This window comes from Hyla sarda, chromosome 4 (genome assembly GCF_029499605.1).
Source record: "Hyla sarda isolate aHylSar1 chromosome 4, aHylSar1.hap1, whole genome shotgun sequence".
Taxonomy (NCBI): Eukaryota; Metazoa; Chordata; class Amphibia; order Anura; family Hylidae; genus Hyla; species Hyla sarda.
This window is the reverse complement of record NC_079192.1, coordinates 384,986,205-384,998,311: the sequence shown is the minus strand read 5'-3', so window position 1 is coordinate 384,998,311 and position 12,107 is coordinate 384,986,205. Positions and strand designations below refer to the sequence as shown.

At 43.1% G+C, this 12,107-nt stretch overlaps 1 protein-coding gene across 1 annotated transcript; it reads left to right on the top strand.

The window, feature by feature from the left end:
- The first annotated feature begins 6,252 nt into the window (after positions 1-6,252).
- Positions 6,253-8,881, top strand: LOC130367096 (protein spinster homolog 1-like). The gene is made up of 2 exons (XM_056569491.1): positions 6,253-6,367; positions 7,293-8,881. Exon 2 carries the CDS (start codon positions 7,318-7,320, stop codon positions 8,830-8,832), a length of 1,515 nt encoding a protein of 504 aa, XP_056425466.1. The 5' UTR covers positions 6,253-6,367; positions 7,293-7,317; the 3' UTR covers positions 8,833-8,881.
- Positions 8,882-12,107: the final 3,226 nt, after the last annotated feature.

The following is a 12,107-nucleotide window of genomic DNA, read 5'->3' as shown; positions in this document are numbered from 1 at the left end:
TCCTATCAGTTAGCAAGTGCTGGCATCACAGGACGCCTGAAACAGAGGGGATACAGTGGTGCCACACTCGCTAGGGCAAAAGCCATTGCCGATTCCAAATCCAGAGATGAATACTTGCTTCCGTCACATGAAGAAAATAAGGACGGGTGCTTTATTCCTACTTTCACCACTCCTTATAGTCAAAACTTTGATCAAATTAAAAATATTATCACTAAGCATATCCCGGTATTGCTACAAAATGACGACATGGCGAAACTGTTATCTGGAGGGGTTAGATGTGTAGCCAAAAGATCTAGATCTCTGGGGTCTATTTTGTCACCCAGTGATCTACCGGGCGACAAACCCGCCAACACATGGCTCCATTCCAATGGGAGCCATAAATGTGGGAGGTCACGGTGTAATATATGCGCTCTAATGCCCTCCACCCATCAGGTTGTGTCAGTAGCAACAGGCACTAGTTACACTATAAAAAACTTTATTAACTGCGATAGCGAATATGTTGTATACTGTGCAACATGTATTGCATGCAGTATGCAATACATTGGATGCACGGGACGAAAACTAAAAAGAAGGATATATGAACATCTTGCTATTCGTCCGAATTTTTCCTCCAGATCTATGTCTGGTTTGACCAGGCATTTAGTGGAGCACCATGAAGGGAAAAGTAACACTATTTCCATCCAAGGAATTGAAAAAGTACCCCGTCCCAAACGGGGGGGTGATTGGTTACATGCCCTTCATACAAGAGAGGCTTTTTGGATTCTAAGGATGGAAACACGTGCTCCTAAGGGTCTCAACTATAGAAATGATCTCATGTATTTTTATTAAATCAGTACACACAAAAAAGTTCATACATTTTTTCTTTTTCTTTTGGCCTTATTTGGTTTTTTCTATACATCACCTTATTGTGGCTATGGTAAAACTCACTTATCCTTGGAGTTTTATTTCAAGTTGTGATTCCTGTCCTTTGTTACTATATATACCTATCTACAGGTCCCCATGTGTCCGTATACTAAAACATATTCATGATTTCTTATGTCTCCCAGACAGTTTTATCATATGTCTCTATATGTATCCTTTATACATCGCATTCAAGCACTTAATTTGCTCAACTGCTAAACATGCCTATTAACATGTTACATCCAGCTACGGGCTAAACTCTCATGTGTACGAATATATATATTTTTTTACTAGTTTGGACTTTTAGGTGGTAATTCACAACATGCGCTTTTTACTATGTGACAGGCTAATTCACAACATGCGCTTTTGGTTATATGACAGGCCAATTACCCGACAGGCTAATATCCCACTAGCGGCCGCTACACTATTACACTGTATTGTTCGCACATACCGCATGCCTGCACACGTATTATGTATTGACATACGGGTTACGCATGGGTTAATCGGCCATCTTTTTTCACCTAGTCAGTTCTTACCTGGCCGCACCTTCTTCTTTTTTCTTGACTACCTTCCCTATGCCACGTCACATCCTGCTGGACGTAGGCGGGGAGTTTTTTCCACGGTGGGACCCGACCATATGCCAGAGGGTATTTAAACCCCCGTGTGACTAGGTACCAACGCCATGACTAAGAGCAACTGCTCGAAACGCGTCGGCGTTTCACCCCCCCCTTGTTTTTAAGTGACATGTCACTCGTCACTTCTGTGGCGACTTTCCATGTTTTAATTGGTTGCCATTAAAGGTTAAGTTTTATTGGATTATCTACCCAGGAGCTGGACCCCTTCCATTTTCCTCCTCTCAGTCTCACGGGGAGTGGCGGCTCCCTGCGTCCGTGCTCCGGGACTATTGCCTGATGCTTGACACATATGGAGTTGGTGAGCTGATCTACCCCTTTTGTTTCTCTAGTACAGGTAACTACTACTCCCATCATGGAAGAGTGTGTTCCATGCTGGGAGTAGTAGTACTACCTAAAAAATGTTTAAAAAAAAAGTGAAAAACACGCACACACTACATTTTTATTATTGTCGGCTACATTTTTAGTGCTTTACCCGCTCACATAAATTGATCCCTGTTTAAAAATTAATAAACATTTCTTAATAAAAAAGATACATTTTGTTAGATACAATTTTTTCCATCACTACTGTATCTTTTTTATTATGATTTTTTATGGTACCCTACAAATTTTTTATAAAAAAGATATCTCCATAATTTTTTAGGATCGCTAAAGTCCAAAAAAGAATAAAAAGATTTACCGAATGTACCCGAATACCGAATGTATCCGAAAAAAATCAACCCCCCTAACACCCGAATACCGAATGTATCCGAAAAATCAAAAACGAAAATATTGCCGAACCGAAAATTTTTTCCAAAACTAAAAAACGAAAAAAAACAAAACGAAAATTTTTCTAGTGCACAAGTCTACTTACTATACTAGGATCTACAGCCTGTTTTTCCAACTGTTATGGGGGAACAGGTTGAACCTAGTCAAGAGGGAGGTTACGTATTGCATGAGGAGACTAGGGGGTTTGTCTATGGTAAACCCTGGGGTGTTCTCAACGAACACCTTCTTGAAAGCAAACATCTCAAACCTCTGGTCGGAGAGGGCTCCTCCGTGGGTACTCTCCTGCAGGGAATGGTTTCGGCCTTTCTCCCAGGAATGGAAGAGAGGAGGGCGAGTGAAGGACCTTTGTACGCCCCATGGATATCTTCCGGCTTATGCTACCCCGACTCTGAAGGCGATACGTCGGTGAGGTCTGGGAGTGTGGGAGATCAGAACCCAGTCAAGGCAATTCCTTGACAAACGGGTTCTGTTGACCCACTTCCATAAGCCTCTGCCGCTCAGGGACTGCCCAGGTCGGGATATGAGGGTGAGGTGTTATGTTTTGAACATGAAACGGATCCCCCAGAAGTTTTTTAGGACTTGGCCTGGCGCTGCTTTCAGGGCAAGCTATATGTAAGGGGCAACCTGAAGTACAGGAACTCTGATGACCGGTGATGTCCCCGAGAAGAGTGCGGGGACATGCTGGAAAGCATGGACCACTTCCTTCTTCATTGTCCCTTTAATATAGGGGGTTTACAACTGGGTGGGTGCTTCTATTGGCTGGAGTCAACTTGCTGGCCTTACCTATCCGGAGTGGGCTTATGGGGCATTTACGAACCTGGGTGGCCGAGATCGGGGCACTTTATTCTTAATCAGCTTAGTGGTTAGGTACTACACGTGGAACGCACAGTGTTTATTGTCGACCCAACAGAAAGTCCTCTCCGAAGTGGAGGTCTGTAGGAATATCACCGGTGACCTCGGGAAGATCAGGTCTTTAGAGTATGACAGTCTTGGTACCAGTAGGGCTTCTCTCCTATGGAGAGGGTTTTCTTTTGATGTGCCCTAGGTAATAGGCCCTTAAGGTAAAGTATCTTAATTTTGGTTAGGGACAGTATATAGACATTAGGGGGAGTATAGGGTCAGTTTTATGAAGGGATAGCGATAGGGTTAGAGGTAAGGTTGATAGGGAAAGGTTTTTGAAACTTAGTTTTATCAAGATTGCCATCTTTCTTCCTGATGGTGGGCTATGCATGTCACTCTAGCTTTTTGTTTTGTTTTCTGTAATTTGAAGGTAAAGGGCTTGCAGGCAACCAAACTTGGGCCTGGTGGGGTTTGTGGTATAGTACTGTATTACTCTGTTTTTTTTATATTGTTTCTGTGGTTGTAGTGAGTTTGTATATTGTTTAGTCAGTTTATAATTTAGTGGGTGAGGGGTGTATTTTAGATTGGGTGGGGTTTTTTGGGGGGAGGTTTTTTTTTTTAAATTTTTTTTTTTGGGGGGGTCTGGCTTGGGTCAGTTTATGGACAATGACTGTTTCTGTTAAAACTGTGATTTATGAACTCCAACCCATTTCCAGGGGGTGGTGGTGTGGGTGATGGGATAGTTCATAGTGTAGGATTATTTATATGCATTTCTTAGGTATAAATAGTTTTATGTATAAGCATTTTTGTATAAATATACCTCATTGTAGGGTAAAGGCAGCTGTCTTTTTGGTAATGGCAGTTCGCCAAAATTCTTTTGTTTTTTGTTATGGCAGTAGCCGAAATTTTTTTTACATTTATTTATTTCAAATATTTTTTGGTTATCCATATTTATTTTTGTTTAATGTGTGTTGTGTATGGTACGTGAGGTTTCCTATCCAGATGTTTTTCAGTTAAAACTTAGTTAAGAAAAACTATATTTATGTTACGAATGGTAATGAATGTGTGTGTGTTTGGAAGGATAATAGGGTAGAATTAGTAGTAGTAGGCATTATTTGTTAGTTGAGTTAAACTGGGCTGGCCGGTTAGGAAGGTCTTTTTATACTGTAACAAAAAGCGTATATTTATGTTACTTTTTCATTGTTTATGTTTCAGCTGATTAAGCATTGTTTTTGTGTTTTGTAATAGTTTTATATTTTTCTAATAAAAAGAGTTCCAGCTGTTCCTAAACTCCCAGCATGCCTGGACAGTCAGTGGCTGTCCAGCAATGCTGGGAGTTGTTGTTTTGCAACAGCTGAAGGCTCAGTTTTGAAAACACTGCCGTATGAGACGTTTTTCATTTTTATTGGGGGGGAAGGGGGAGACAGTGTAAGGGAGAGTACATGTAGTGCTTTACCCTTAATTTTTTTGTTAGTGTAGTGTAGTGTTTTTAGGGTACATTCACACGGGAGTTTCCCGCTAGGAGTTTGAGCTGTGGCGGAAAATTTGCCCCAGCTTAAACTTGAAGCAGGAAACTCACTGTAAACCCGCCTGTGTGAATGTATCCTGACAGACCATGTATGCTGGGAGTTGTAGTTTTGCAGCAGCTGGAGGCACTGGTTGAAAAACCCGAGTTAGGTTCTGTTACCTAACTCAGTATTTTCAAACCAGTGTGCCTCCAGCTGTTGCAAAACTACAACTCCCAGCATGCACTGATCGCCGAAGGGCATGCTGGGAGTTGTAGTTATGTAACAGCTGGAGGCACGCAACTACAACTCCTAGCATGCCAAGCATTGCTGTTCGTGCATGGTGGGAGTTGTAGTTTTGCAAGATCTAGAGGGCCACAGTTTAGAGACCACTGAACAGTGATCTCCAAACTGTAACCCTCTAAATCTTGCAAAACTATAAATCCCAGCATACCCAAACAGCAAACAGCTGTCTGGGCATGCTGGTAGTTGTAGTTTTGCAATATTTGGAGGGCTACAGATTAGAGACCACTGTATAGTGGTCTCCAAACTGTGGCCCTCCAGATGTTGCAAGGCAACAACTCACCTACTGGCTTCCGTCAGTAGCAGGATTGCCGCCCGCCACCCACTTCGGTAAGGGACCTCCGCCGCCGCTCCCAGCACAATTCCCCCGCTTATCCCCGACTACCGTGGGTGGGCAGAGTGTGACCGAACTTTAACCCCCCCCCCCCAGATCTGCTATTGGTCGTTCACTTCTGACCAACCAATAGCAGGGATAGGAAGGGTGGCACCCCTACCACCTCACTCCTATCCCTTCAGGGGGAACGGGGCTGATCCTCCTTATTTTCCTGGTCACCAGGTCATTGGAGACCCATATGACCCGGAATCGTCGCAGATCGCCATCGTTGACATGGGGGGCGGGATGGGGGGGTCTCAGGACTACCCCAGGCGTTGGCATGGGATGCCTGCTGAACGATTTCAGCAGGCATCCTGTTCCGTTCAACGCCCTGTTACCGGTGGTGAACAGAAACGCCGAAGTCCCAGGATGCCCTTGGTCCTGTGGGGTTAAAAGATTCAAAAGATTCAAATACACAAACTGAGAAGACACTGTGAAGTACGACGATATACACGGCAGGCCTGGAGTAATATTTTTTTTTAAAGATGTTTTTATGTACTTGATGTATTTATAGGTGTATATTAATATAAATATATGTATATATGTGTATATATATGTATATATATAAATATATATATATGCAAATCAAAAAATGTTGCAGTCTCTTGTAATACCTTTTTTATTGGACTAACAGAATTTTGTAGAGACAAGCTTTCAGGATTCCTCCCTTTATCAAGTCCAATAGTCAAGGACTAATGATCAAAGGACTTGATAAATTATCAGGGAGGAATCCCGAAAGTTTGTCTCTACAACATTCTGTTAGTCCAATAAAAAAGGTATTACAATCTGCATCACTGGACTAATACGACTACTCACATTTAATATACAGATATACACATACCTGAAGATGGTTTAGAACCCTGTGATGTCACACATGCTTGTGATGATGTCACCGTAACCTGTACAAGGAGGTGCGCGCCAGCTGCAGTCTCTTCAGTGTGTTTTGCATTCACAACCTGTGGTGCAAAGTGTTTGTTAGAGAGTTTCTATTTGCGATAGAGAATACAAGATTTTGACCGTTCCTTGTCTGAAGAGAGAACCACAAGGTAAGTCTCAGCCTCTTCTATTCATATATACACAGGGCATTTTGTTTGTCAGGTTTTTTTTTTTTTTTTAGCAAAAAAACAAGCAATGAATTTCCAAAAGAAATAACAAAAGTTATATTCATCATAGCATTGTGATAATACTTGGCTTAGGCATTAAACATAATAAAATGCACAGATAGTATCATGACTAGAGCTTTTTCTTGCAAAAGTCCTAAAATGCAATTATGCCCAAAAAAGCCCCCAAGAAAATGAGTCCTAATTCATGAAGTTCTAAAAGATATAAGACTATGAGAAAGATTTGGTGGTGTAGTATAAGAATAACAGAAAGATTAGGGCAGAAATATAATATTATATAATAGAATTCTGTGTGTACTAACAATAGAAATACTCCGGGTACTCCGAAAGGGAAAATTGTTTTCAAATCAACTATTGGCATAAAGTCATATAGGGTACGGATAGATCCCAATGAGGTGAGGTAGGTTCATTAATAGTAAATGTATACAGTAGGATAGCCCAATTGTATCTACAGTATGAACTTCCCATGACCCAGTGACCATACAGCCAAGCCCTTATAATCCACCATTACTAGGACCAGACAGGTTTAGGGTTATCAGATATTACTAGGACCGGACAGGTTCAGGGTTATCAGATATTACTAGGACCGCACAGGTTCAGGGTTATCAGATATTACTAGGACCGGACAGGTTCAGGGTTATCAGATATTACTAGAACCAGACAGGTTCAGGGTTATCAGACATTGGAAACCTCAGGGAAGACGTCTTTATATAAAACACTTATAGAGAAGCGTCTTCTTCTGAGGCTGTGATGGTCTTAGTGTTTTCTTGTGGTTCTATTGAAGGATCTATTGTATAATGACAGGAATGATGACATGTTGTCTAATGTGTTCACTTATCTCTCTCTCTAGTGTTTTCAGGCTCTGACCTGTGACCATGGCCTCTCCACAAGACCCATTGCTGAAGGAGGAGGAAGAAGCAATGGAGGACCATAGTGATATGGATGTAGAAAAGGGCGATATCCCTGAGAGGCAGAACCTGCCATCTCTAAGCGTGATGTCCACCGCACGTTCCATCATCACCGTAGTGATCCTCGCCTTTGTTAATTTGCTCATCTATGCAAATCGCTCCAGCGTGGCGGGGGTGCTGCCTTATATACAGAAAGCATATGACACCAATGCTAGTCTGTCCGGCTTATTGAATACATTGTTCATTGGAAGCTACGTGCTGGTCGCACCAATTGCCGGATATTTGGGCGACCACTGTAATAAGAAATATACTGTTTGCGCAGGAGTCATCGTTTGGCTGAGCATGACACTTACCCTGTCATTCATCCCGGACGGGTACTTCCTGCTCTTCCTGCTGACGAGTGGACTGGTTGGAGCCGGAGAGGCGACTTTCTGCACCATCGCCCCCTCCATCATTGCAGACCTTTTTACAAGTGACCAGCGGACCCGCATGTTGAACGTGTTTTACTCCGTCATACCTGTAGGCTGCGGACTAGGATACATCATCGGACCCAAAGTGACTGATGCAGCAAGGGGCGACTGGCACTGGGCGTTTCGGGTCACCCCTAGCCTGGGCCTCATAGCTGTGGCTTTGATGATTTTGGTCACAAAGGAGCTTCCAAGAGCGACTACAAACGGGAAGAAGAACAACAAATCCCCAAAGTTTGCCAAATGGATGACAGATCTGAAAAAACTATTTAAAAATCGCAGCTTCATGTTAACCACCCTGGGATCGACGGCTGTATCCTTCATAGTGGGAGCCATAGGTGTATGGGGTCCGTCATACCTGACCCACGCACGAACACTCCTACAAGAGAAGGACCCTTGCCGTGCTGAACCGTGTGACTATCACGACATCCTAATATTTGGTGTGGTTACAGTCGTCTCTGGCATTCTGGGAGTTGTAGCAGGGACGGAGATAAGTAAAAGATATCGCAAATCCAACCCACGGGCGGACCCGCTTGTGTGTGGATGCGCGATGATGCTCTCCGCCCCTTTTCTTCTGTTGGCATTGACTTTCGGCAACATCAGCCTCGTTGCCACCAACATCTTCATCTTCATCGGAGAGACGCTTCTGTCAGTAAATTTCACCCTTATATCTGACATTATACTAAAAGTAGTTACTCCGTGGAGGAGATCTTCAGCCCTGGCCGTGCAGATGACAATCTATCACCTCCTAGGTGACGCCGGCAGCCCGTACCTCATCGGCCTGATATCTGATACCTACGAACAAGGATATGCCAAATCCCCTCTTCTGAAATACCGCAGCCTGGAGTATGCCCTCATGACCTGCACCATAATGGCAGTCATCGGAGGGGCCTTCTTCATGGCCACGGCCCTATATATAGAGAGGGACGAAAAAGAAGCAGAGATGGAATCAGAACCTCCGTCATCCTCCTCCTCCTCACTGCTTCCTGCCGATGAGGACCGCGCTTCAGACTGAGGAAAAGTCATTGCTTACCTTTATCTCGTTTACTTCATTAAAAAAAAAAAAAAAAAAGAAATTGCTCCATTTGTTCTATGTTCCACTTTACCCCTTAAAAAATATTCTCTACCTACCCAACTGTGTCCAAACCCCAAATAGAAAAATGTAAATCTCCTCCCAAGACATAAAAAAGACTATTAATAACAAGAGGGATATATATGAGTGTGTGTATGTTTACGTGTATATGTGCGTGTGTATGTATATGTGTGTATTTGTTTGTTTACATGTGTGTATGTGTTTGTAGTAGGGCTGCACGACATGTGTGATTGTGTTTATAGAGGTAAATATTGTGATTTTGATATTATAAACAAATGGTGAAATTCCCCCTATTTAATTTACAATCCCCCTATTTTATATAGCCATCTCCCCCCAATTTCATGTTCACTGACTAAACATAAAATGGAGGGAATTGGATATGAAATGGGGAGAAATTAGCTTAACCCCTTAAGGACACAGGACGTACATTTACATCCTAAGCATAACCGTGAGCATCGGAGCGATGCCCAAATCATGCACGGCAGGTCCTGGCTGCTGATCACAGCCAGGGCCCTGTCGGTAATGGTGGACATCAGCGATCCCGCGGATGTCCGCCATTAACCCCTCAGATACCGTGATCAATTCAGATCACAGCAATTCAGATATACAGAGCACTGAACAGTATTAGCAATCAAATGATTGCTATAAATAGTCCCCTATGGGGACTAATAAGTGTAAAAATAAAAGTAAAAAAAGTAAAAAAATAAAGTAAAAAAAATGTGAAAATCCCCCTCCCCAATAAAAACGTAAATTGTCCCATTTTCCCTATTTCACCCCCCAAAAAATGTAAAAAAAATATTTTATATACATATTTGGTATCACCGCGTGCACAAATATCTGAACTATTAAAATAAAATGTTAATGATACCGTATGGTGAACGGCGTGAATATAAAAATAAAAAAAAAGTTCAAAATAGCTGCTTTTTTATAACATTTTATTCCAAAAAAAAAATATAATAAATGGATTAAAAGTTTTATATAAGCAAATTTGGTATCAATAAAAAGTACAGGTCATGGCACAAAAAATGAGCCCTCATACCACCGCTTATACGGAAAAATGAAAAAGTTATAGATCTTCAAAATAGGGGGATTTTAAATGTGCTAATTTGGTTAAAAAGTTTTTTTAAGCGTAACAGTGATAGAAAAGTATGTTATCATAGGTATCATTTCAATCGTATTGACCCAAAGAATAAAGAACACACGTCATTTTTATCGTAAATTGTACGGCGTGAAAACGAAACCTTTCAAAATTAGCAAAATTGCGTTTTTCTTTTTAGTTTACCCACACAAATAGTATTTTTTTGGTTGCGCCATACATTTTATGGTAAAGTGAGTGATGGCATCACAACAGACAACTGGTCGTGCAAAAAACAAGCCCTCATACTAGTCTTCGGATGAAAATATAAAAGAGTTATGATTTTTTGAATGCGAGGAGGAAAAAACGAAAATGTAAAAATAAAATTGTCCTTAAAGGGGTACTCCACCCCTAGACATCTTATCCCCTATCCAAAGGATGGGGATAAGATGTCAGATCGCCGCGGTCCCGCTACTGGGGACCCCCGGGATTGCCGCTGCGGCAGCCCGCTGTCATTACTGCACAGAACGAGTTCGCTCTGCACGTAATGACGGGCAGTTCAGGGGCCGGAGCACCGTTACGTCACGGCTCCGCCCCTCGTGATGTCATGGCCCGCCCCCTCAATACGAGTCTATGGGAGGGGGCATGGCCGTGGTCATCACGCCCCTGCCATAGACTTGTATTAAGGGGGCGGACTGTGATGTCACGAGGGGTGGGCCGTGATGTCACGAGGGGCGGAGCCATGATGTCACGCTGCTCTGTCCCCTGTATTGCCCGTCATTACGCACAGAGCGGGGTGCCGCAGCGGCAATCCCGGGGGTCCCCAGCAGGGGGACCGCAGCGATCTGACATCTTATCCCCTATCCTTTGGATAGGGGATAAGATGTCTAGGGGCGGAGTACCCCTTTAATGCCCAAATGGGCTGAGTCCTTAAGGGGTTAAAGGGGTACTCTGCCCCTAGACATGTTATCTCCTCTCCAAAGAATTGGGGATGTCTGATCTAGGAGTAGCCGGCCACTAGTACACAGTCGTCATGCCTCCTCCCATAGACATGAATGGAGGGGGTGTGATGGCTGTGATCACTAGTGATCTGGCATGGAGTGGAATTCGTTCTGTCCACCGCATAACTGGGGTGCTGCGGCGGAGATCGCAGGTGTCCCCAGTAGCCGGACCCCCATGACCAGACATGTTATTCCCTATGCTTTGAATAGGAGATAATGTCTAGCGGTGGAATACCTGCCTGGTCTAGTGTAGTCTCCACCCGCTCCGGTGTTGTTGAGTTGCTCTATGGTGCAGCACAACCACGTAGGAGGGAGCAGGAAGGGAGGGGTGTAGTTTTTATCCTCCTCAACTTCTCATAGCCATAACACTTTTATATAGCTGTTTATATGGCGATTGCGGTGATGCCCAGCATTAACCCCTTAGACGCCGCAATCAACTTTGAAATTAAAGTAATACACTCCTGGCAGCTCAGCGGAGCTGATGTGGACCATTGAGGTAAAACCGCGGTGTCCCGATCATCTGAGAGGATGGTGGGAGGGCCCTTACCTGCCTCCTTGCCGTCCGATCAATGATCTGATGCTACAGCCATGACAGGCGGGAACAGCAGAGCACCAATAACACTGATCAATGCTATGCTATGGCATATAATTGAACGGTGTATGCAATCCAAATAGTGTTAAAAAAAAGTTAATAAAAGTGAATCAACCCCTTACCTAATAAAAGTTTGAATCACCTCCCTTTTTCCATAAAAAAATATATGTAAACAAAATTAAAGGGGTACTCAGGTGGAAAAAAAATCTAAATAAACTGGTTCCAGTAAATTAAACAGATTTGTAAATGACTTCTATTAAAAAAATCTTCATCATTTCAGTACTTATCAGCTGCTGTACGCTCCAGAGGAAGTTTAGTAGTTCTTTTCGGTCTGACCACAGTGCTCTCTGCTGACACCTCTTTCCATGTCAGGAACTGTCCAGGGCAGGTTAGTTTTGCTATGGGGAATTTCTTCTACTCTGGACAGTTCCTGACATGGACAGAGGTGGCAGGAGAGAGCACTGTGGTCAGACAGAAAAGAACTACACAAATTCCTTTGGAGCATAGAGCAGCTGATAAGTACTGGAAG